This window comes from Aquarana catesbeiana, linkage group LG06 (assembly GCF_042186555.1).
Source record: "Aquarana catesbeiana isolate 2022-GZ linkage group LG06, ASM4218655v1, whole genome shotgun sequence".
Lineage (NCBI taxonomy): Eukaryota > Metazoa > Chordata > Amphibia > Anura > Ranidae > Aquarana > Aquarana catesbeiana.
In genome coordinates, this window is record NC_133329.1 from 973,168 (window position 1) to 997,693 (window position 24,526).

General features: G+C 59.3%; 1 protein-coding gene across 1 annotated transcript in view; it reads left to right on the plus strand.

Moving 5' to 3' along the window:
- Nucleotides 1-38: 38 nt before the first annotated feature.
- Nucleotides 39-24,526, plus strand: part of LOC141148109 (helicase SRCAP-like) — a gene marked incomplete at its 3' end in the record, with an annotated part of 32,793 nt that continues 8,305 nt past the window's right edge. Inside the window, 3 exon segments of the mRNA XM_073635266.1 lie at nt 39-253; nt 6,321-6,486; nt 9,218-9,418. Coding sequence (XP_073491367.1) covers nt 6,454-6,486; nt 9,218-9,418 — 234 coding nt within the window.

Below are 24,526 nucleotides of genomic sequence, written 5' to 3' on the forward strand. Positions count from 1 at the left end.
CCTCCAATGATGACGTCTAAGCCCCGCCCTACGCGTAATGAGCGACTTCCCCGCCCACGGCGCCATTTTGCGCAGGCAGCGCCGGCTGGGAGAATCTCATTCGCTGAGATTTTTCCCCGCCCATCGAGTCCGCCAATACCGATCCCCGGGAGCCGGAGCCCCGCCCCCCGCCCCGGACCAGCCGCAGAGGCCGCGAGCGGAGTGTGAGGGACGGATGAGAATCTCTGAGAGGAACCGAAATCTTCCCGCCCAGGTGAGACAAGATGGCGGCGTGTGCCCGGGGGAGGGCGGGGCTTATCTACCCACTGTATATACCGTGTGTGTATATATAGACCTCGTATATACCATATACTGTGTGTATATAGACCTCGTATATACCGTATACTGTGTGTATATAGACCTCGTATATACCGTATACTGTGTGTATATATAGACCTCGTATATACCGTATACTGTGTGTATATAGACCTCGTATATACCGTATACTGTGTGTATATATAGACCTCGTATATACCGTATACTGTGTGTATATAGACCTCGTATATACCGTATACTGTGTGTATATAGACCTCGTATATACCGTATACTGTGTGTATATAGACCTCGTATATACCGTATACTGTGTGTATATAGACCTCGTATATACCGTATACTGTGTGTATATATAGACCTCGTATATACCGTATACTGTGTGTATATATAGACCTCGTATATACCGTATACTGTGTGTATATAGACCTCGTATATACCGTATACTGTGTGTATATATAGACCTCGTATATACCGTATACTGTGTGTATATAGACCTCGTATATACCGTATACTGTGTGTATATAGACCTCGTATATACCGTATACTGTGTGTATATAGACCTCGTATATACCGTATACTGTGTGTATATAGACCTCGTATATACCGTATACTGTGTGTATATAGACCTCGTATATACCGTATACTGTGTGTATATAGACCTCGTATATACCGTATACTGTGTGTATATAGACCTCGTATATACCGTATACTGTGTGTATATAGACCTCGTATATACCGTATACTGTGTGTATATAGACCTCGTATATACCGTATACTGTGTGTATATATAGACCTCGTATATACCGTATACTGTGTGTATATAGACCTCGTATATACCGTATACTGTGTGTATATCTAGACCTCGTATATACCGTATACTGTGTGTATATCTAGACCTCGTATATACCGTATACTGTGTGTATATATAGACCTCGTATATACCGTATACTGTGTGTATCTAGACCTCGTATATACCGTATACTGTGTGTATATAGACCTCGTATATACCGTATACTGTGTGTGTATATAGACCTCGTATATACCGTATACTGTGTGTATATATAGACCTCGTATATACCGTATACTGTGTGTATATATAGACCTCGTATATACCGTATACTGTGTGTATATATAGACCTCGTATATACCGTATACTGTGTGTATATATAGACCTCGTATATACCGTATACTGTGTGTATATATAGACCTCGTATATACCGTATACTGTGTGTATATATAGACCTCGTATATACCGTATACTGTGTGTATATATAGACCTCGTATATACCGTATACTGTGTGTATATATAGACCTCGTATATACCGTATACTGTGTGTATATATAGACCTCGTATATACCGTATACTGTGTGTATATATAGACCTCGTATATACCGTATACTGTGTGTATATATAGACCTCGTATATACCGTATACTGTGTGTATATATAGACCTCGTATATACCGTATACTGTGTGTATATAGACCTCGTATATACCGTATACTGTGTGTATATATAGACCTCGTATATACCGTATACTGTGTGTATATAGACCTCGTATATACCGTATACTGTGTGTATATATAGACCTCGTATATACCGTATACTGTGTGTATATAGACCTCGTATATACCGTATACTGTGTGTGTATTTCTAGACCTCGTATATACCGTATACTGTGTGTGTATTTCTAGACCTCGTATATACCGTATACTGTGTGTATATCTAGACCTCGTATATACCGTATACTGTGTGTATATCTAGACCTCGTATATACCGTATACTGTGTGTGTATTTCTAGACCTCGTATATACCGTATACTGTGTGTGTATTTCTAGACCTCGTATATACCGTATACTGTGTGTATATATAGACCTCGTATATACCGTATACTGTGTGTATATATAGACCTCGTATATACCGTATACTGTGTGTATATATAGACCTCGTATATACCGTATACTGTGTGTATATCTAGACCTCGTATATACCGTATACTGTGTGTGTATATCTAGACCTCGTATATACCGTATACTGTGTGTATATAGACCTCGTATATACCGTATACTGTGTGTGTATTTCTAGACCTCGTATATACCGTATACTGTGTGTATATATAGACCTCGTATATACCGTATACTGTGTGTATATCTAGACCTCGTATATACCGTATACTGTGTGTGTATATAGACCTCGTATATACCGTATACTGTGTGTGTATATCTAGACCTCGTATATACCGTATACTGTGTGTATATAGACCTCGTATATACCGTATACTGTGTGTATATAGACCTCGTATATACCGTATACTGTGTGTGTATATAGACCTCGTATATACCGTATACTGTGTGTATATAGACCTCGTATATACCGTATACTGTGTGTATATAGACCTCGTATATACCGTATACTGTGTGTATATATAGACCTCGTATATACCGTATACTGTGTGTATATATAGACCTCGTATATACCGTATACTGTGTGTGTATATATAGACCTCGTATATACCGTATACTGTGTGTGTATATATAGACCTCGTATATACCGTATACTGTGTGTATATATAGACCTCGTATATACCGTATACTGTGTGTGTATATATAGACCTCGTATATACCGTATACTGTGTGTATATATAGACCTCGTATATGCCGTATACTGTGTGTATATATAGGCCTCGTATATGCCATATACTGTGTGTGTATATATAGACCTCGTATATACCGTATACTGTGTGTGTATATAGACCTCATATATACCGTATACTGTGTGTATATATAGACCTCGTATATGCCGTATACTGTGTGTATATATAGACCTCGTATATGCCGTATACTGTGTGTATATATAGACCTCGTATATACCGTATACTGTGTGTGTATATATAGACCTCGTATATGCCGTATACTGTGTGTGTATATAGACCTCGTATATGCCGTATACTGTGTGTATATATAGACCTCGTATATACCGTATACTGTGTGTGTATATAGACCTCGTATATAGCGTATACTGTGTGTATATAGACCTCGTATATACCGTATACTGTGTGTATATAGACCTCGTATATACCGTATACTGTGTGTATATAGACCTCGTATATGCCGTATACTGTGTGTGTATATATAGACCTCGTATATACCGTATACTGTGTGTGTATATATAGACCTCGTATATACCGTATACTGTGTGTGTATATAGACCTCGTATATGCCGTATACTGTGTGTGTATATAGACCTCGTATATGCCGTATACTGTGTGTTTATATAGACCTCGTATATACCGTATACTGTGTGTATATATAGACCTCGTATATACCGTATACTGTGTGTATATATAGACCTCGTATATACCGTATACTGTGTGTATATATAGACCTCGTGTATACCGTATACTGTGTGTATATATAGACCTCGTGTATACCGTATACTGTGTGTATATATAGACCTCGTGTATACCGTATACTGTGTGTATATATAGACCTCGTATATACCGTATACTGTGTGTATATATAGACCTCGTATATACCGTATACTGTGTGTATATATAGACCTCGTATATACCGTATACTGTGTGTATATATAGACCTCGTATATACCGTATACTGTGTGTATATATAGACCTCGTGTATACCGTATACTGTGTGTATATATAGACCTCGTGTATACCGTATACTGTGTGTATATCTAGACCTCGTATATACCGTATACTGTGTGTGTGTGTGTGTATATAGACCTCGTATATACCGTATACTGTGTGTGTATATATAGACCTTGTATATACTGTGTGTGTATATATAGACCTCGTATATGCCGTATACTGTGTGTGTATATAGACCTCGTGTGTATATATTGACCTCCTTATTACCGTATACTGTGTGTATATATAGACCTCGTATATACCGTATACTGTGTGTATATGTAGACCTCGTATATACCGTATACTGTGTGTATATGTAGACCTCGTATAAACCGTATATTGTGTGTATATATATATATATATAGACCTCGTATATACCGTATACTGTGTGTGTATATATAGACCTCGTATATACCGTATACTGTGTGTGTGTATATATAGACCTCTTATATACCGTATACTGTGTGTGTGTATATATAGACCTCGTATATACCGTATACTGTGTGTGTATATATAGACCTCGTATATACCGTATACTGTGTGTGTGTGTATATATAGACCTCGTATATGCCGTATACTGTGTGTGTGTGTGTATATATAGACCTTGTATATGCCGTATACTGTGTGTATATATAGACCTCGTATATGCCGTATACTGTGTGTATATATAGATCTCGTATATACCGTATACTGTGTGTGTATATATAGACCTCGTATATACCGTATACTGTGTGTGTATTTAGACCTCGTATATGCCGTATACCGTGTGTGTATTTAGACCTCGTATATGCCGTATACCGTGTGTGTATTTAGAACTCGTATATGCCGTATACTGTGTGTGTATTTAGACCTCGTATATGCCGTATACTGTGTGTGTATATAGACCTCGTATATGCCGTATACTGTGTGTGTATATAGACCTCGTATATGCCGTATACTGTGTGTGTATATAGACCTCGTATATGCCGTATACTGTGTGTGTATATAGACCTCGTATATGCCGTATACTGTGTGTATATATAGACCTCGTGTATATATAGACCTCGTATATGCCGTATACTGTGTGTATATATAGATCTCGTATATACCGTATACTGTGTGTATATATAGATCTCGTATATACCGTATACTGTGTGTATATATAGATCTCGTATATACCGTATACTGTGTTTGTGTATATATAGTCCTCGTATATACCGTATACTGTGTGTGTATATAGTCCTTGTGTATATATAGACCTCGTATATGCCGTATACTGTGTGTATATATAGACCTCGTATATATCGTATACTGTGTGTGTATATATAGTCCTCGTATATACCGTATACTGTGTGTGTATATAGACCTCGTATATGCCGTATACTGTGTGTGTATATAGACCTCGTGTATACTGTGTGTGTATATAGACCTCGTGTATGCCGTATACTTTGTGTGTATATAGACCTCGTATATGCCGTATACTGTGTGTGTATATGCCGTATACTGTGTGTGTATATAGACCTCGTATATGCCGTATACTGTGTGTGTATAGACCTCGTATATATCGTGTGTGTGTGTGTGTATATAGACCTCGTATATACCGTGTGCGTGTGTATATAGACCTCGTATATACCGTGTGCGTGTATATAGACCTCGTATATACCGTATACTGTGCGTGTATATAGACCTCGTATATACCGTATACTGTGTGTGTATATAGACCTCGTATATACCGTATAATGTGTGTGTGTGTATATATATATATATATAGACCTCGTATATACCATATACTGTGTGTGTATATATAGACCTCGTATATACCGTATACTGTGTGTGTATATATAGACCTCGTATATACTGTGTGTGTGTATATATAGACCTCGTATATACCGTATACTGTGTGTATATATTTATAGACCTCCTATATACCGTATACTGTGTGTGTATATTTAGGCTACTCTTACACTTGGGGGGGGCACTAGCCGTTTTTAGCTGTGTTTTTCGGCCTCTGGTGGTCTTAAAGGGTTAATAATGCCTGAACAACGCCGCTGCCAAAGCGTTTTGCAGGCACTTGGGCAGTGGTGCCCATTGATTCCAATGGCAGGGGTGGTGGAGGAGGGGCAATCGGACTCTCACACTGGGGCCGCAGGGGAGGCGCTATATTTATCCAAGAGCGCCTGAAAAAGGCAGCAGTGTGTTTAAGAGTCTTAAAGGGGCGCTCTAACCATCATCTGCCTGCGATCGTCGGGTAGTCGACCTCCACCATAGACGGTGTGTATACTGCATGTGTATTTTGGGGTGGGGGGAGTCTTATATACTGGGAAGGAGGGGTATTTAGTCTGATTGGAGGATGTGTCGGTGATGGGCGGTCCTTGTATTTGCAGCACATTGAGGTCCTGTGCCCTGGACTGGAGGCTGGAGGGAGTGGCTCACGATGAGGCAGCATCCCAGCATGCCCTGCAGCAAGCCGCAAGCAACTCAGCAGAGTACAGCCAGAGAGAAGAGAGTGCTGTCACCATGCACCCCTCCCCTGCCCGGAGACATCCTCAGGTACTGACCAATCCTGTCCTGATTTATACTCCTCCCTATTCTGCCCGGAGACATCCTCAGGTACTGACCAATCCTGTCCTGATTTATACTCCTCCCTATTCTGCCCGGAGACATCCTCAGGTACTGACCAATCCTGTCCTGATTTATACTCCCTCCCTATTCTGCCCGGAGACATCCTCAGGTACTGACCAATCCTGTCCTGATTTATACTCCTCCCTATTCTGCCCGGAGACATCCTCAGGTACTGACCAATCCTGTCCTGATTTATACTCCTCCCTATTCTGCCCGGAGGCATCCTCAGGTACCGACCAATCCTGTCCTGATTTGTACTCCTCCCTATTCTGCCCGGAGACATCCTCAGGTACTGACCAATCCTGTCCTGATTTATACTCCTCCCTATTCTGCCCGGAGACATCCTCAGGTACTGACCAATCCTGTCCTGATTTATACTCCTCCCTATTCTGCCCGGAGACATCCTCAGGTACTGACCAATCCTGTCCTGATTTATACTCCCTCCCTATTCTGCCCGGAGACATCCTCAGGTACTGACCAATCCTGTCCTGATTTATACTCCTCCCTATTCTGCCCGGAGACATCCTCAGGTACTGACCAATCCTGTCCTGATTTATACTCCTCCCTATTCTGCCCGGAGGCATCCTCAGGTACCGACCAATCCTGTCCTGATTTATACTCCTCCCTCCACCACCCTCCCCTGCCCGGAGACATCCTCAGGTACCGACCAAACATATCCTGATTTATACTCCTCCCTATTCTGCCTGGAGGCATCCTCAGGTACCCGACCAATCATGTCCTGATTTATACTCCTCCCTATTCTGCCCGGAGACACCCTCAGGTACTGACCAATCCTGTCCTGATTTATACTCCTCCCTCCCCCTCACCTGCCCGGAGACATCCTCAGGTACTGATCAATCCTGTCCTGATTTATACTCCTCCCTCCCCCTCCCCTGCCCGGAGACATCCTCAGGTACTGATCAATCCTGTCCTGATTTATACTCCTCCCTCCCCCTCCCCTGCCCGGAGACATCCTCAGGTACCGACCAATCCTGTCCTGATTTATACTCCTCCCTCCCCCTCCCCTGCCCGGAGACATCCTCAGGTACCGACCAATCCTGTCCTGATTTATACTCCTCCCTCCCCTGCCCGGAGACAACCATAGGTTCCGACCAATCCTGTCCTGATTTATACTCCTCCCTCCTCTGCCTGGAGACATCCTCAGGTACCTACCAATCCTGTGCTGATTTATACTCCTCCCTCCTCTGCCCGGAGACATCCTCAGGTACCGAACAATCCTGTCCTGATTTATACTCCTCCCCCCTCCCTCCTCTGCCCGGAGACATCCTCAGGTACCGACCAATCCTGTCCTGATTTATACTCCTCCCCCCCCTCCCTCCTCTGCCCGGAGACATCCTCAGGTACCGACCAATCCTGTCCTGATTTATACTCCTCCCCCCTCCCTCCTCTGCCCGGAGACATCCTCAGGTACCGACCAATCCTGTCCTGATTTATACTCCTTCCCCCCCCCCTCCCTCCTCTGCCCGGAGACATCCTCAGGTACTAACCAATCCTGTCCTGATTTACACTCCTCCCCCCCCCCCTCCCTCCTCTGCCCGGAGACATCCTCAGGTACCGACCAATCCTGTCCTGATTTATACTCCTCCCCCCCCCCCCCCCCCTCCCTCCTCTGCCCGGAGACATCCTCAGGTACTAACCAATCCTGTCCTGATTTATACTCCTCCCTCCCCCTCCCCGGAGACATCCTCAGGTACCGACCAATCCTGTCCTGATTTATACTCCTCCCCCCCCCCCCCCCCCCCCTCCTCTGCCCGGAGACGTCCTCAGGTACCGACCAATCCTGTCCTGATTTATGGTCCTCCCTCCCCCTCCCCTGCCCGGAGACAACCATAGGTTCCGACCAATCCTGTCCTGATTTATACTCCCCCCTCCTCCTCTGCCCGGAGACATCCTCAGGTACCGACCAAACCTCTCCTGATTTATACTCACCCGTTGCTGCGCACGTGCCGCGCTGTCTGCCCCCCCCCCCCCCCCCGTTGCTGCTTGCGTGGCGCGCTGTCTGCCCCCCCCCCCCCCCCCCACATTGCTGCACGCGTGTGTGGCGCTGTCTGACCCCCACCTCCTCTGCCCTGAGACATCCCCAGGTACCCGACCAATCCTGTGCTGATTTATACTCCCCGCGCCCCCCCCCCCCCCCCCCGCCTGGTGACATCTTTAGTTACTGTCCAATCCTGTCCTGATTTATACTCCTCCCTCCCCGCTCAACTCTGGATTAATGCTCCTTCCCCTCCTTTCTTACATATTTGTGCCCCTCCCCCTCCTTTTTTACATATTTGTGCCCCTCCCCCTCCTTTTTTACATATTTGTGCCCCTCCCCCTCCTTTCTTACATATTTGTGCCCCTCCCCCTACTCTCTTACGTATTTGTGCCCCTCCTCTTTTACGTATTTGTGCCCCTCCTCTCTTACGTATTTGTGCCCCTCCTCTCTTACGTATTTGTGCCCCTCCTCTCTTACGTATTTGTGCCCCTCCCCCCTCCTCTCTTACGTATTTGTGCCCCTCCCCCCTCCTCTCTTACGTATTTGTGCCCCTCCCCCCTCCTCTCTTACGTATTTGTGCCCCTCCCCCCTCCTCTCTTACGTATTTGTGCCCCTCCCCCCTCCTCTCTTACGTATTTGTGCCCCTCCCCCTCCTCTCAGGCAGCGGACGCAGTGACAGCCGGCATCCCACCCATGTCTCCAGGCTCCAGTGGGGAATTGTCCCCATTTGACTTGTTGGGTGACATTGGGGACCTCGGCCCGGGGTCACCTACAGACGATGGCCTGGATGGAAACCAGAACGATTCATCATCGGGACAGAGATATGACAGCCATACCGAGATTGCTGAGCAGGCCAAACATGTGAGTACATAGAGTGCCGGTATGTACCCCCCCTTTGTAGTGTGGACTCACCTCTGCATGTTAACATGTTTATCTGTCCCACGTTGTTGTCATATCTTGCTGTGTATATAGACGATATTTGTGCCCCCGTTGCTGTGTGCGTGGCGCGCTCTCTGCCCCCCGTTGCTGTGTGCGTGGCGCGCTCTCTGCCCGAAAACACCCCCCCCCCCCCCCCCCCCCCCGTTGAGCGCTGTCTGCCCCCCCCCCCCCCCCCCCATGTCGGCTTTCCCCGTTGCTGCGCGCACGGTCTGTCCCCCCAGTTGCTGCACGCGTGGCGCGCTGTCTGCCCCCCACCCCCCTTGCTGCGCGCGTGGTGCACGGTCTACCCCCCCCGTTGCTGCGCATGTGTGTGGCGCTGTCTGCCACCCGACCCCCCCCCCGTTGCTGCGCGCGTGTGTGGCGCTGTCTGAATCCCCCCCCGCCGTTGCTGCACGTGTGTGGCGCTGTCTGCCACCCCCCCCCCCCATTGCTGCGCGTGTGTGGCGCTGTCTGGCCCCCCCCCCCTCGTTGCTGTGTGTGTGTGGCGCTGTCTGCCCCCCGTTGCTGTGTGTGTGGGGCGCTGTCTGCCCCCCGTTGCTGTGTGTGTTGGGCGCTGTCTGCCCCCCGTTGCTGTGTGTGTGTGTGGGGCGCTGTCTGCCCCCCGTTGCTGTGTGTGTGTGGGGCGCTGTCTGCCCCCCGTTTGCTGTGTGTGTGTGGGGCGCTGTCTGCCCCCCGTTGCTGTGTGTGGGGCGTTGTCTGCCCCCCCGTTGCTGTGTGTGTGTGGGGCGTTGTCTGCCCCCCCGTTGCTGTGTGTGTGTGGGGCGCTGTCTGCCCCCCGTTGCTGTGTGTGTTGGGCGCTGTCTTCCCCCCGTTGCTGTGTGTGTTGGGCGCTGTCTGCCCCCCGTTGCTGTGTGTGTGGGGCGCTGTCTGCCCCCCCCGTTGCTGTGTGTGTGGGGCGCTGTCTGCCCCCCCCGTTGCTGTGTGTGTGTGTGGCGCTGTCTGCCCCCCCCGTTGCTGTGTGTGTGGGGCGCTGTGTGTGTCTCTTTCTTCCCCCCCCCCCCCCGGTTGCTCTGTGTGTGTGTGTGGGGCGCTGTCTGCCCCCCGTTGCTGTGTGTGTGTGGGGCGCTGTCTGCCCCCCGTTGCTGTGTGTGTGTGGGGCGCTGTCTGCCCCCCGTTGCTGTGTGTGTTGGGCGCTGTCTGCCCCCCGTTGCTGTGTGTGTGGGGCGCTGTCTGCCCCCCGTTGCTGTGTGTGTGGGGCGCTGTCTGCCCCCCGTTGCTGTGTGTGTGGGGCGCTGTCTGCCCCCCGTTGCTGTGTGTGTGGGGCGCTGTCTGCCCCCCCCGTTGCTGTGTGTGTGGCGCTGTCTGCCCCCCCCCCCCCGTTGCTGTGTGTGTGGGGCGCTGTGTGTGTCTCTTTCTCCCCCCCCCCCCCGGTTGCTCTGTGTGTGTGTGTGGGGCGCTGTCTCCCCCCCGTTGCTGTGTGTGTGGGGCGCTGTCTTCCCCCCCGTTGCTGTGTGTGTGGCGCTCTCTGCCCCCCGTTGCTTTGTGTGGCGCTGTCTGTCCCCCCCCCCCCCCAATTGCTGTGTGTGTGGGGCGCTGTCTGCCCCCCCCCCGTTGCTGTGTTTGGGGCGCTGTCTGTCCCCTGTTGCTGTGTGTGTGTGGCGCTGTCTGCCCCCCCGTTGCTGTGTGTGTGGGGCGCTGTCTGCCCCCCGTTGCTGTGTGTGTGGGGCGCTGTCTGCCCCCCGTTGCTGTGTGTGTGGGGCGCTGTCTGCCCCCCGTTGCTGTGTGTGTGGCGCTGTCTGGCCCCCCCCCTGTTGCTGTGTGTGTCTCTCTGTCTGGCCACCCCCCCCCGTTGCTGTGTTTGGGGCGCTGTCTGCCCCCTGCTGTGTTTGGGGCGCTGTCTGCCCCCTGTTGCTGTGTGTGTGGCGCTGTCTGCCCCCCCCCCCCGTTGCTGTGTGTGTGGGGCGCTGTCTGCCCCCCGTTGCTGTGTGTGTGGGCGCTGTCTGCCCCCCGTTGCTGTGTGTGTGGGGTGCTGTCTGCCCCCCCGTTGCTGTGTGTGGGGCGCTGTCTTCCCCCCGTTGCTGTGTGTGTAGCGCTGTCTGCCCCCCCCCCCCCCCGTTGCTGTGTGTGTCTCTCTTTCTTCCCCCCGGTTGCTGTGTGTGTGAGGCGCTCCCTGCCCCCCGTTGCTGTGTGTGTGAGGCGCTCCCTGCCCCCCCGTTGCTGTGTGTGTGGGGCGCTCCCTGCCCCCCCCCGTTGCTGTGTGTGTGGCGCTCCCTGCCCCCCTGTTGCTGTGTGTGTGGCGCTCCTGCCCCCCCTGTTGCTGTGTGTGTGGCGCTCCCTGCCCCCCCTGTTGCTGTGTGTGTGTGGCGCTCCCTGCCCCCCCCTGTTGCTGTGTGTGTGGCGCTCCCTGCCCCCCCCTGTTGCTGTGTGTGTGGCGCTCCCTGCCCCCCCTGTTGCTGTGTGTGTGGCGCTCCCTGCCCCCCCTGTTGCTGTGTGTGTGGCGCTCCCTGCCCCCCCTGTTGCTGTGTGTGTGGCGCTCCCTGCCCCCCCTGTTGCTGTGTGTGTGGCGCTCCCTGCCCCCCCTGTTGCTGTGTGTGTGGCGCTCCCTGCCCCCCCTGTTGCTGTGTGTGTGGCGCTCCCTGCCCCCCCTGTTGCTGTGTGTGTGGCGCTCCCTGCCCCCCCCTGTTGCTGTGTGTGTGGCGCTCTCTGCGCCCCCCCCCCCCGTTGCTGTGTGTGTGGTGTTCTTTCCCCCCCCCGTTGCTGTGTGTGTGGTGTTCTTTCCCCCCCCCCCCCCCGTTGCTGTGTGTGTGGTGTTCCCCCCCCCCCCGCCCCCCGTTGCTGTGTGTGTGTCGCTCCCTGCCCCCCGTTGCTGTGTGTGTGTGTGTGTGTGTGTGTGTGTGTGTGGTGCTCTCTGCCCCCCCCCCGTTGCTGTGTGTGTGGCGCTGTCTGCCCCCCCCCGTTGCTGTGTGTGTGGTGCTCTCTGCCCCCCCCCCCTGTTGTTGTGTGTGTGGCGCTCCCTGCCCCCCTGTTGCTGTGTGTGTGGCGCTCTCTGCCCCCCCGTTGCTGTGTGTGTGTGTGGCGCTGTCTGCACCCCCGTTGCTGTGTGTGTGTGTGGTGCTCTCTGCCCCCCCCCCCACCCCCGTTGCTGTGTGTGTGTGGTGCTCTCTGCCCCCCCCGTTGCTGTGTGTGTGTGGTGCTCTCTACCCCCCCGTTGCTGTGTGTGTGGTGCTCTCTGCCCCCCCGTTGCTGTGTGTGTGTGGCGCTCTCTGCCCCCCGTTGCTGTGTGTGTGGTGCTCTCTGCCCCCCCGTTGCTGTGTGTGTGGCGCTCTCTGCCCCCCCGTTGCTGTGTGTGTGGCGCTCTCTGCCCCCCCCGTTGCTGTGTGTGTGGCGCTGTCTGCCCCCCCGTTGCTGTGTGTGTGGGGCGCTGTCTGCCCCCCGTTGCTGTGTGTGTGGGGCGCTGTCTGCCCCCCGTTGCTGTGTGTGTGGGGCGCTGTCTGCCCCCCGTTGCTGTGTGTGTGGCGCTGTCTGGCCCCCCCCCTGTTGCTGTGTGTGTCTCTCTGTCTGGCCACCCCCCCCGTTGCTGTGTTTGGGGCGCTGTCTGCCCCCTGTTGCTGTGTGTGTGGCGCTGTCTGCCCCCCCCCCCCGTTGCTGTGTGTGTGGGGCGCTGTCTGCCCCCGTTGCTGTGTGTGTGGGGCGCTGTCTGCCCCCCGTTGCTGTGTGTGTGGGGTGCTGTCTGCCCCCCCGTTGCTGTGTGTGGGGCGCTGTCTTCCCCCCGTTGCTGTGTGTGTAGCGCTGTCTGCCCCCCCCCCCCCCCCCCGTTGCTGTGTGTGTCTCTCTTTCTTCCCCCCCGGTTGCTGTGTGTGTGAGGCGCTCCCTGCCCCCCCGTTGCTGTGTGTGTGAGGCGCTCCCTGCCCCCCCGTTGCTGTGTGTGTGGGGCGCTCCCTGCCCCCCCCCGTTGCTGTGTGTGTGGCGCTCCCTGCCCCCCCTGTTGCTGTGTGTGTGGCGCTCCCTGCCCCCCCTGTTGCTGTGTGTGTGGCGCTCCCTGCCCCCCCTGTTGCTGTGTGTGTGTGGCGCTCCCTGCCCCCCCCTGTTGCTGTGTGTGTGGCGCTCCCTGCCCCCCCCTGTTGCTGTGTGTGTGGCGCTCCCTGCCCCCCCTGTTGCTGTGTGTGTGGCGCTCCCTGCCCCCCCTGTTGCTGTGTGTGTGGCGCTCCCTGCCCCCCCTGTTGCTGTGTGTGTGGCGCTCCCTGCCCCCCCTGTTGCTGTGTGTGTGGCGCTCCCTGGCGCTCCCTGCCCCCCCTGTTGCTGTGTGTGTGGCGCTCCCTGCCCCCCCTGTTGCTGTGTGTGTGGCGCTCCCTGCCCCCCCCTGTTGCTGTGTGTGTGGCGCTCTCTGCGCCCCCCCCCCCCCCGTTGCTGTGTGTGTGGTGTTCTTTCCCCCCCCCGTTGCTGTGTGTGTGGTGTTCTTTCCCCCCCCCCCCCCCCGTTGCTGTGTGTGTGGTGTTCCCCCCCCCCCCCGCCCCCCGTTGCTGTGTGTGTGTCGCTCCCTGCCCCCCGTTGCTGTGTGTGTGTGTGTGTGTGTGTGTGTGTGTGTGTGTGGTGCTCTCTGCCCCCCCCCCCCCGTTGCTGTGTGTGTGGCGCTGTCTGCCCCCCCCCGTTGCTGTGTGTGTGGTGCTCTCTGCCCCCCCCCCCTGTTGTTGTGTGTGTGGCGCTCCCTGCCCCCCTGTTGCTGTGTGTGTGGCGCTCTCTGCCCCCCCGTTGCTGTGTGTGTGTGTGGCGCTGTCTGCACCCCCGTTGCTGTGTGTGTGTGTGGTGCTCTCTGCCCCCCCCCCCACCCCCGTTGCTGTGTGTGTGTGGTGCTCTCTGCCCCCCCCGTTGCTGTGTGTGTGTGGTGCTCTCTACCCCCCCGTTGCTGTGTGTGTGGTGCTCTCTGCCCCCCCCGTTGCTGTGTGTGTGTGGCGCTCTCTGCCCCCCCGTTGCTGTGTGTGTGGTGCTCTCTGCCCCCCCGTTGCTGTGTGTGTGGCGCTCTCTGCCCCCCCGTTGCTGTGTGTGTGGCGCTCTCTGCCCCCCCCGTTGCTGTGTGTGTGGCGCTGTCTGCCCCCCCGTTGCTGTGTGCGTGGCGCGCTCTCTGCCCCCCGTTGCTGTGTGCGTGGCGCGCTCTCTGCCCGAAACCCCCCCCCCCCCCCCCCCCCGTTGAGCGCTGTCTGCCCCCCCCCCCCCCATGTCGGCTTTCCCCGTTGCTGCGCGCAAGGTCTGTCCCCCCAGTTGCTGCACGCGTGGCGCGCTGTCTGCCCCCCCACCCCCCTTGCTGCGCGCGTGGTGCACGGTCTACCCCCCCCCCCCCGTTGCTGCGCACGTGTGTGGCGCTGTCAGCCACCCGACCCCCCCCCCCCCCCCCCGTTGCTGCGCGCGCGTGTGGCGCTGTCTGACACACCACCCCCCCCCCCCCCCCCCCCCCGTTGCTGCACGTGTGTGGCGCTGTCTGCCACCCCAACCCCCCCCCCCGCTTTGCTGCGCGTGTGTGGCGCTGTCTGGCCCCCCCCCCTCGTTGCTGTGTGTGTGGGGCGCTGTCTGCCCCCCGTTGCTGTGTGTGTGGGGCGCTGTCTGCCCCCCGTTGCTGTGTGTGTGGGGCGCTGTCTGCCCCCCGTTGCTGTGTGTGTGGGGCGCTGTCTGCCCCCCGTTGCTGTGTGTGTTGGGCGCTGTCTGCCCCCCCGTTGCTGTGTGTGTTGGGCGCTGTCTGCCCCCCCGTTGCTGTGTGTGTTGGGCGCTGTCTGCCCCCCCGTTGCTGTGTGTGCTGGGCGCTGTCTGCCCCCCCGTTGCTGTGTGTGTGGGGCGCTGTCTGCCCCCCCGTTGCTGTGTGTGTGGGGCGCTGTCTGCCCCCCGTTGCTGTGTGTGTGTGGGGCGCTGTCTGCCCCCCGTTGCTGTGTGTGTGTGGGGCGCTGTCTGCCCCCCGTTGCTGTGTGTGTGTGGGGCGCTGTCTGCCCCCCGTTGCTGTGTGTGTGGGGCGCTGTCTGCCCCCCGTTGCTGTGTGTGTTGGGCGCTGTCTTCCCCCCGTTGCTGTGTGTGTTGGGCGCTGTCTTCCCCCCGTTGCTGTGTGTGTTGGGCGCTGTCTTCCCCCCGTTGCTGTGTGTGTGGGGCGCTGTCTGCCCCCCGTTGCTGTGTGTGTGGGGCGCTGTCTGCCCCCCCCCCCCCCCCGTTGCTGTGTGTGGCGCTGTCTGCCCCCCCCCCCCCCCCCCCCCCCGTTGCTGTGTGTGTGGGGCGCTGTCTGCCCCCCGTTGCTGTGTGTGTGGGGCGCTGTCTGCCCCCCCCCCCCCCCCCCCCCCGTTGCTGTGTGTGGCGCTGTCTGCCCCCCCCAACCCCCCCCCCCCCACGTTGCTGTGTGTGTGGGGCGCTGTGTGTGTCTCTTTCTCCCCCCCCCCCCCGGTTGCTGTGTGTGTGTGTGGCGCTGTCTGCCCCCCGTTGCTGTGTGTGTGGGGCGCTGTCTTCCCCCCCGTTGCTGTGTGTGTGTGTGGCGCTCTCTGCCCCCCATTGCTTTGTGTGGCGCTGTCTGTCCCCCCACCACCACAAACCCCCCCCCCCGTTGCTGTGTGTGTGGGGCGCTGTCTGTCCCCCGTTGCTGTGTGTGTGGCGCTCTCTGCCCCCCGTTGCTGCGCGTGTGTGGCGCTGTCTGGCCCCCCCCCCCCTCGTTGCTGTGTGTGTGGGGCGCTGTCTGCCCCCCGTTGCTGTGTGTGTGGGGCGCTGTCTGCCCCCCGTTGCTGTGTGTGTGGGGCGCTGTCTGCCCCCCGTTGCTGTGTTTGTGGGGCGCTGTCTGCCCCCCGTTGCTGTGTGTGTGTGGGGCGCTCTCTGCCCCCCGTGGCTGTGTGTGTGGCGCTCTCTGCCCCCCATTGCTGTGTGTGACGCTGTCTGTCCCCCCACCACCACCACCACCCCCATTGCTGTGTGTGTGGGGCGCTGTCTGCCGCAGCCCCCCCCCCCCCCCCCCCCCCCCCCGTTGCTGTGTTTGGGGCGCTGTCTGTCCCCTGTTGCTGTGTGTGTGTGTGGCGCTGTCTGCCCCCCCCGTTGCTGTGTGTGTGGGGCGCTGTCTGCCCCCCGTTGCTGTGTGTGTGGGGCGCTGTCTGCCCCCCGTTGCTGTGTGTGTGGCGCTGTCTGGCCCCCCCCCTGTTGCTGTGTGTGTCTCTCTGTCTGGCCACCACCCCCCCCCCCCCCCCGTTGCTGTGTTTGGGGCGCTGTCTGCCCCCTGTTGCTGTGTGTGTGGGGCGCTGTCTGCCCCCCGTTGCTGTGTGTGTGGGGCGCTGTCTGCCCCACGTTGCTGTGTGTGTGGGGCGCTGTCTGCCCCCCGTTGCTGTGTGTGTGGGGCGCTGTCTGCCCCCCGTTGCTGTGTGTGTGGGGCGCTGTCTGCCCCCCGTTGCTGTGTGTGTGGGGTGCTGTCTGCCCCCCCGTTGCTGTGTGTGGGGCGCTGTCTTCCCCCCGTTGCTGTGTGTGTGGCGCTGTCTGCCCCCCCCCCCCCCCCGTTGCTGTGTGTGTGTCTCTCTTTCTTCCCCCCCGGTTGCTGTGTGTGTGTGTGTGTGTGGCGCTGTCTGCCCCCCGTTGCTGTGTGTGTGGGGCGCTCCCTGCCCCCCCGTTGCTGTGTGTGTGGGGCGCTCCCTGCCCCCCCGTTGCTGTGTGTGTGGGGCGCTCCCTGCCCCCCCGTTGCTGTGTGTGTGGGGCGCTCCCTGCCCCCCCGTTGCTGTGTGTGTGGGGCGCTCCCTGCCCCCCCGTTGCTGTGTGTGTGTGGCGCTCCCTGCCCCCCCTGTTGCTGTGTGTGTGGCGCTCCCATGCCCCCCCTGTTGCTGTGTGTGTGGCGCTCCCATGCCCCCCCTGTTGCTGTGTGTGTGGCGCTCCCATGCCCCCCCTGTTGCTGTGTGTGTGTGGCGCTCCCATGCCCCCCCTGTTGCTGTGTGTGTGTGGCGCTCCCATGCCCCCCCTGTTGCTGTGTGTGTGGCGCTCCCTGCCCCCCCTGTTGCTGTGTGTGTGGCGCTCCCTGCCCCCCCTGTTGCTGTGTGTGTGGCGCTCCCTGCCCCCCCTGTTGCTGTGTGTGTGGCGCTCCCTGCCCCCCCTGTTGCTGTGTGTGTGGCGCTCCCTGCCCCCCCTGTTGCTGTGTGTGTGGCGCTCCCTGCCCCCCCTGTTGCTGTGTGTGTGGCGCTCCCTGCCCCCCCTGTTGCTGTGTGTGTGGCGCTCCCTGCCCCCCCTGTTGCTGTGTGTGTGGCGCTCCCTGCCCCCCCCCCCCCGTTGCTGTGTGTGTGGCGCTCTCTGCCCCCCCCCGTTGCTGTGTGTGTGGTGTTCCCCCCCCCCACCCCCCGTTGCTGTGTGTGTGTCGCTCCCTGCCCCCCGTTGCTGTGTGTGTGTGTGGTGCTCTCTGCCCCCCCCCCCCGTTGCTGTGTGTGTGACGCTGTCTGCCCCCCCCCCGTTGCTGTGTGTGTGGTGCTCTCTGCCCCCCCCCCCTGTTGCTGTGTGTGTGGCGCTCCCTGCCCCCCTGTTGCTGTGTGTGTGGCGCTCTCTGCCCCCCCCCCGTTGCTGTGTGTGTGTGGCGCTGTCTGCACCCCCGTTGCTGTGTGTGTGTGGTGCTCTCTGCCCCCCCCCCCCACCCCCGTTGCTGTGTGTGTGGTGCTCTCTGCCCCCCCGTTGCTGTGTGTGTGGCGCTCTCTGCCCCCCCGTTGCTGTGTGTGTGGCGCTCTCTGCCCCCCCGTTGCTGTGTGTGTGGCGCTCTCTGCCCCCCCGTTGCTGTGTGTGGCGCTCTCTGCCCCCCCGTTGCTGTGTGTGTGGCGCTCTCTGCCCCCCCGTTGCTGTGTGTGTGGCGCTCTCTGCCCCCCCGTTGCTGTGTGTGTGGCGCTCTCTGCCCCCCCGTTGCTGTGTGTGTGGCGCTCTCTGCCCCCCCGTTGCTGTGTGTGTGGCGCTCTCTGCCCCCCCGTTGCTGTGTGTGTGGCGCTCTCTGCCCCCCCGTTGCTGTGTGTGTGGCGCTCTCTGCCCCCCCGTTGCTGTGTGTGTGGCGCTCTCTGCCCCCCCGTTGCTGTGTGTGTGGCGCTCTCTGCCCCCCCGTTGCTGTGTGTGTGGCGCTCTCTGCCCCCCCGTTGCTGTGTGTGTGGCGCTCTCTGCCCCCCCGTTGCTGTGTGTGTGTGGCGCTCTCTGCCCCCCCGTTGCTGTGTGTGTGTGGCGCTCTCTGCCCCCCCGTTGCTGTGTGTGTGTGGTGCTCTCTGCCCCCCCGTTGCTGTGTGTGTGGTGCTCTCTGCCCCCCGTTGCTGTGTGTGTGGTGCTCTCTGCCCCCCCGTTGCTGTGTGTGTGGTGCTCTCTGCCCCCCCGTTGCTGTGTGTGTGGTGCTCTCTGCCCCCCCGTTGCTGTGTGTGTGGTGCTCTCTGCCCCCCCGTTGCTGTGTGTGTGGTGCTCTCTGCCCCCCCGTTGCTGTGTGTGTGGTGCTCTCTGCCCCCCCCGTTGCTGTGTGTGTGGTGCTCTCTGCCCCCCCCGTTGCTGTGTGTGTGGTGCTCTCTGCCCCCCCCGTTGCTGTGTGTGTGGTGCTCTCTGCCCCCCCCGTTGCTGTGTGTGTGGTGCTCTCTGCCCCCCCGTTGCTGTGTGTGTGGTGCTCTCTGCCCCCCCGTTGCTGTGTGTGTGGTGCTCTCTGCCCCCCCGTTGCTGTGTGTGGGGCGCTGTCTGCCCCCCCGTTGCTGTGTGTGTGGGGCGCTGTCTGCCCCCCGTTGCTGTGTGTGTGGGGCGCTGTCTGCCCCCCGTTGCTGTGTGTGTGGGGCGCTGTCTGCCCCCCGTTGCTGTGTGTGTTGGGCGCTGTCTTCCCCCCGTTGCTGTGTGTGTGGGGCGCTGTCTGCCCCCCGTTGCTGTGTGTGTGGGGCGCTGTCTGCCCCCCCCCCGTTGCTGTGTGTGTGTGTGTGTGTGGCGCTGTCTGCCCCCCCCCCCCGTTGCTGTGTGTGTGGGGCGCTGTGTGTGTCTCTAACCCCCCCCCGGTTGCTGTGTGTGTGTGTGGCGCTGTCTGCCCCCCGTTGCTGTGTGTGTGGGGCGCTGTCTTCCCCCCCCGTTGCTGTGTGTGTGTGGCGCTCTCTGCCCCCCATTGCTTTGTGTGGCGCTGTCTGTCCCCCCACCACCACCACCACCAAACCCCCCCCCCGTTGCTGTGTGTGTGGGGCGCTGTCTGCCCCCCGTTGCTGTGTGTGTGGGGCGCTGTCTGCCCCCCGTTGCTGTGTTTGTGGGGCGCTGTCTGCCCCCCGTTGCTGTGTGTGTGTGGGGCGCTCTCTGCCCCCCGTTGCTGTGTGTGTGTGGCGCTCTCTGCCCCCCATTGCTGTGTGTGACGCTGTCTGTCCCCCCACCACCACCACCACCCCCATTGCTGTGTGTGTGGGGCGCTGTCTGCCGCCCCCCCCCCCCCCGTTGCTGTGTTTGGGGCGCTGTCTGTCCCCTGTTGCTGTGTGTGTGTGTGGCGCTGTCTGTCCCCTGTTGCTGTGTGTGTGTGTGGCGCTGTCTGCCCCCCGTTGCTGTGTGTGTGGGGCGCTGTCTGCCCCCCGTTGCTGTGTGTGTGGGGCGCTGTCTGCCCCCCGTTGCTGTGTGTGGCGCTGTCTGGCCCCCCCCCCTGTTGCTGTGTGTGTCTCTCTGTCTGGCCACCCCCCCCCCCCCGTTGCTGTGTCTGGGGCGCTGTCTGCCCCCCGTTGCTGTGTGTGTGGGGCGCTGTCTGCCCCCCGTTGCTGTGTGTGTGGGGCGCTGTCTGCCCCCCGTTGCTGTGTGTGTGGGGTGCTGTCTGCCCCCCCGTTGCTGTGTGTGGGGCGCTGTCTTCCCCCCGTTGCTGTGTGTGTGGCGCTGTCTGCCCCCCCCCCCCCCCCCCCCCCCGTTGCTGTGTGTGTCTCTCTTTCTTCCCCCCTGGTTGCTGTGTGTGTGTGTGGCGCTGTCTGCCCCCCGTTGCTGTGTGTGTGGGGCACTCCCTGCCCCCCCGTTGCTGTGTGTGTGGGACGCTCCCTGCCCCCCCCGTTGCTGTGTGTGGGGCGCTCCCTGCCCCCCCGTTGCTGTGTGTGTGGGGCGCTCCCTGCCCCCCTGTTGCTGTGTGTGTGGGGCGCTCCCTGCCCCCCCGTTGCTGTGTGTGTGGGGCGCTCCCTGCCCCCCCGTTGCTGTGTGTGTGGGGCGCTCCCTGCCCCCCCGTTGCTGTGTGTGTGGGGCGCTCCCTGCCCCCCCTGTTGCTGTGTGTGTGGCGCTCCCATGCCCCCCCTGTTGCTGTGTGTGTGGCGCTCCCATGCTCCCGTGTTCTTTCCCCCCCGTTTCTGTGTGTGTGGTGTCCCCCCCCGTTGCTGTGTGTGTGTCGCTCCCTGCCCCCCGTTGCTGTGTGTGTGGCGCTGTCTGCCCCCCCCCCCCGTTGCTGTGTGTGTGGTGCTCTCTGCCCCCCCCCCCCCCCCCGTTGCTGTGTGTGTGGCGCTCCCTGCCCCCCTGTTGCTGTGTGTGTGGCGCTCTCTGCCCCCGCCCCCCCCTGTTGCTGCGTGTGTGTGGCGCTCTCTGCCCCCCCGTTGCTGTGTGTGTGGCGCTCTCTGCCCCCCCGTTGCTGTGTGTGTGGCGCTCTCTGCCCCCCCGTTGCTGTGTGTGTGGTGCTCTCTGCCCCCCCGTTGCTGTGTGTGTGGTGCTCTCTGCCCCCCCGTTGCTGTGTGTGTGGTGCTCTCTGCCCCCCCGTTGCTGTGTGTGTGGTGCTCTCTGCCCCCCCGTTGCTGTGTGTGTGGTGCTCTCTGCCCCCCCCGTTGCTGTGTGTGTGGTGCTCTCTGCCCCCCCCGTTGCTGTGTGTGTGGTGCTCTCTGCCCCCCCCGTTGCTGTGTGTGTGGTGCTCTCTGCCCCCCCGTTGCTGTGTGTGTGTGGTGCTCTCTGCCCCCCCCGTTGCTGTGTGTGTGTGGTGCTCTCTGCCCCCCCGTTGCTGTGTGTGTGTGGTGCTCTCTGCCCCCCCGTTGCTGTGTGTGTGGTGCTCTCTGCCCCCCCGTTGCTGTGTGTGTGGTGCTCTCTGCCCCCCCGTTGCTGTGTGTGTGGTGCTCTCTGCCCCCCCGTTGCTGTGTGTGTGGTGCTCTCTGCCCCCCCGTTGCTGTGTGTGTGGTGCTCTCTGCCCCCCCGTTGCTGTGTGTGTGGTGCTCTCTGCCCCCCCGTTGCTGTGTGTGTGGTGCTCTCTGCCCCCCCGTTGCTGTGTGTGTGGTGCTCTCTGCCCCCCCGTTGCTGTGTGTGTGGTGCTCTCTGCCCCCCCGTTGCTGTGTGTGTGGTGCTCTCTGCCCCCCCGTTGCTGTGTGTGTGGTGCTCTCTGCCCCCCCGTTGCTGTGTGTGTGGTGCTCTCTGCCCCCCCGTTGCTGTGTGTGTGGTGCTCTCTGCCCCCCCGTTGCTGTGTGTGTGGCGCTCCCTGCCCCCCCTGTTGCTGTGTGTGTGGCGCTCCCTGCCCCCCCTGTTGCTGTGTGTGTGGCGCTCCCTGCCCCCCCTGTTGCTGTGTGTGTGGCGCTCCCTGCCCCCCCTGTTGCTGTGTGTGTGGCGCTCCCTGCCCCCCCTGTTGCTGTGTGTGTGGCGCTCCCTGCCCCCCCTGTTGCTGTGTGTGTGGCGCTCCCTGCCCCCCCTGTTGCTGTGTGTGTGGCGCTCCCTGCCCCCCCTGTTGCTGTGTGTGTGGCGCTCCCTGCCCCCCCTGTTGCTGTGTGTGTGGCGCTCCCTGCCCCCCCCCCCCGTTGCTGTGTGTGTGGCGCTCTCTGCCCCCCCCCGTTGCTGTGTGTGTGGTGTTCCCCCCCCCCACCCCCCGTTGCTGTGTGTGTGTCGCTCCCTGCCCCCCGTTGCTGTGTGTGTGTGTGGTGCTCTCTGCCCCCCCCCCCCGTTGCTGTGTGTGTGACGCTGTCTGCCCCCCCCCCGTTGCTGTGTGTGTGGTGCTCTCTGCCCCCCCCCCCTGTTGCTGTGTGTGTGGCGCTCCCTGCCCCCCTGTTGCTGTGTGTGTGGCGCTCTCTGCCCCCCCCCCCGTTGCTGTGTGTGTGTGGCGCTGTCTGCACCCCCGTTGCTGTGTGTGTGTGGTGCTCTCTGCCCCCCCCCCCCACCCCCGTTGCTGTGTGTGTGGTGCTCTCTGCCCCCCCGTTGCTGTGTGTGTGGCGCTCTCTGCCCCCCCGTTGCTGTGTGTGTGGCGCTCTCTGCCCCCCCGTTGCTGTGTGTGTGGCGCTCTCTGCCCCCCCGTTGCTGTGTGTGGCGCTCTCTGCCCCCCCGTTGCTGTGTGTGTGGCGCTCTCTGCCCCCCCGTTGCTGTGTGTGTGGCGCTCTCTGCCCCCCCGTTGCTGTGTGTGTGGCGCTCTCTGCCCCCCCGTTGCTGTGTGTGTGGCGCTCTCTGCCCCCCCGTTGCTGTGTGTGTGGCGCTCTCTGCCCCCCCGTTGCTGTGTGTGTGGCGCTCTCTGCCCCCCCGTTGCTGTGTGTGTGGCGCTCTCTGCCCCCCCCGTTGCTGTGTGTGTGGCGCTCTCTGCCCCCCCGTTGCTGTGTGTGTGGCGCTCTCTGCCCCCCCGTTGCTGTGTGTGTGGCGCTCTCTGCCCCCCCGTTGCTGTGTGTGTGGCGCTCTCTGCCCCCCCGTTGCTGTGTGTGTGTGGCGCTCTCTGCCCCCCCGTTGCTGTGTGTGTGTGGCGCTCTCTGCCCCCCCGTTGCTGTGTGTGTGTGGTGCTCTCTGCCCCCCCGTTGCTGTGTGTGTGGTGCTCTCTGCCCCCCGTTGCTGTGTGTGTGGTGCTCTCTGCCCCCCCGTTGCTGTGTGTGTGGTGCTCTCTGCCCCCCCGTTGCTGTGTGTGTGGTGCTCTCTGCCCCCCCGTTGCTGTGTGTGTGGTGCTCTCTGCCCCCCCGTTGCTGTGTGTGTGGTGCTCTCTGCCCCCCCGTTGCTGTGTGTGTGGTGCTCTCTGCCCCCCCCGTTGCTGTGTGTGTGGTGCTCTCTGCCCCCCCCGTTGCTGTGTGTGTGGTGCTCTCTGCCCCCCCCGTTGCTGTGTGTGTGGTGCTCTCTGCCCCCCCCGTTGCTGTGTGTGTGGTGCTCTCTGCCCCCCCGTTGCTGTGTGTGTGGTGCTCTCTGCCCCCCCGTTGCTGTGTGTGTGGTGCTCTCTGCCCCCCCGTTGCTGTGTGTGGGGCGCTGTCTGCCCCCCCGTTGCTGTGTGTGTGGGGCGCTGTCTGCCCCCCGTTGCTGTGTGTGTGGGGCGCTGTCTGCCCCCCGTTGCTGTGTGTGTGGGGCGCTGTCTGCCCCCCGTTGCTGTGTGTGTTGGGCGCTGTCTTCCCCCCGTTGCTGTGTGTGTGGGGCGCTGTCTGCCCCCCGTTGCTGTGTGTGTGGGGCGCTGTCTGCCCCCCCCCCGTTGCTGTGTGTGTGTGTGTGTGTGGCGCTGTCTGCCCCCCCCCCCCGTTGCTGTGTGTGTGGGGCGCTGTGTGTGTCTCTAACCCCCCCCCGGTTGCTGTGTGTGTGTGTGGCGCTGTCTGCCCCCCGTTGCTGTGTGTGTGGGGCGCTGTCTTCCCCCCCCGTTGCTGTGTGTGTGTGGCGCTCTCTGCCCCCCATTGCTTTGTGTGGCGCTGTCTGTCCCCCCACCACCACCACCACCAAACCCCCCCCCCGTTGCTGTGTGTGTGGGGCGCTGTCTGCCCCCCGTTGCTGTGTGTGTGGGGCGCTGTCTGCCCCCCGTTGCTGTGTTTGTGGGGCGCTGTCTGCCCCCCGTTGCTGTGTGTGTGTGGGGCGCTCTCTGCCCCCCGTTGCTGTGTGTGTGTGGCGCTCTCTGCCCCCCATTGCTGTGTGTGACGCTGTCTGTCCCCCCACCACCACCACCACCCCCATTGCTGTGTGTGTGGGGCGCTGTCTGCCGCCCCCCCCCCCCCCCCGTTGCTGTGTTTGGGGCGCTGTCTGTCCCCTGTTGCTGTGTGTGTGTGTGGCGCTGTCTGTCCCCTGTTGCTGTGTGTGTGTGTGGCGCTGTCTGCCCCCCGTTGCTGTGTGTGTGGGGCGCTGTCTGCCCCCCGTTGCTGTGTGTGTGGGGCGCTGTCTGCCCCCCGTTGCTGTGTGTGGCGCTGTCTGGCCCCCCCCCCTGTTGCTGTGTGTGTCTCTCTGTCTGGCCACCCCCCCCCCCCCCGTTGCTGTGTC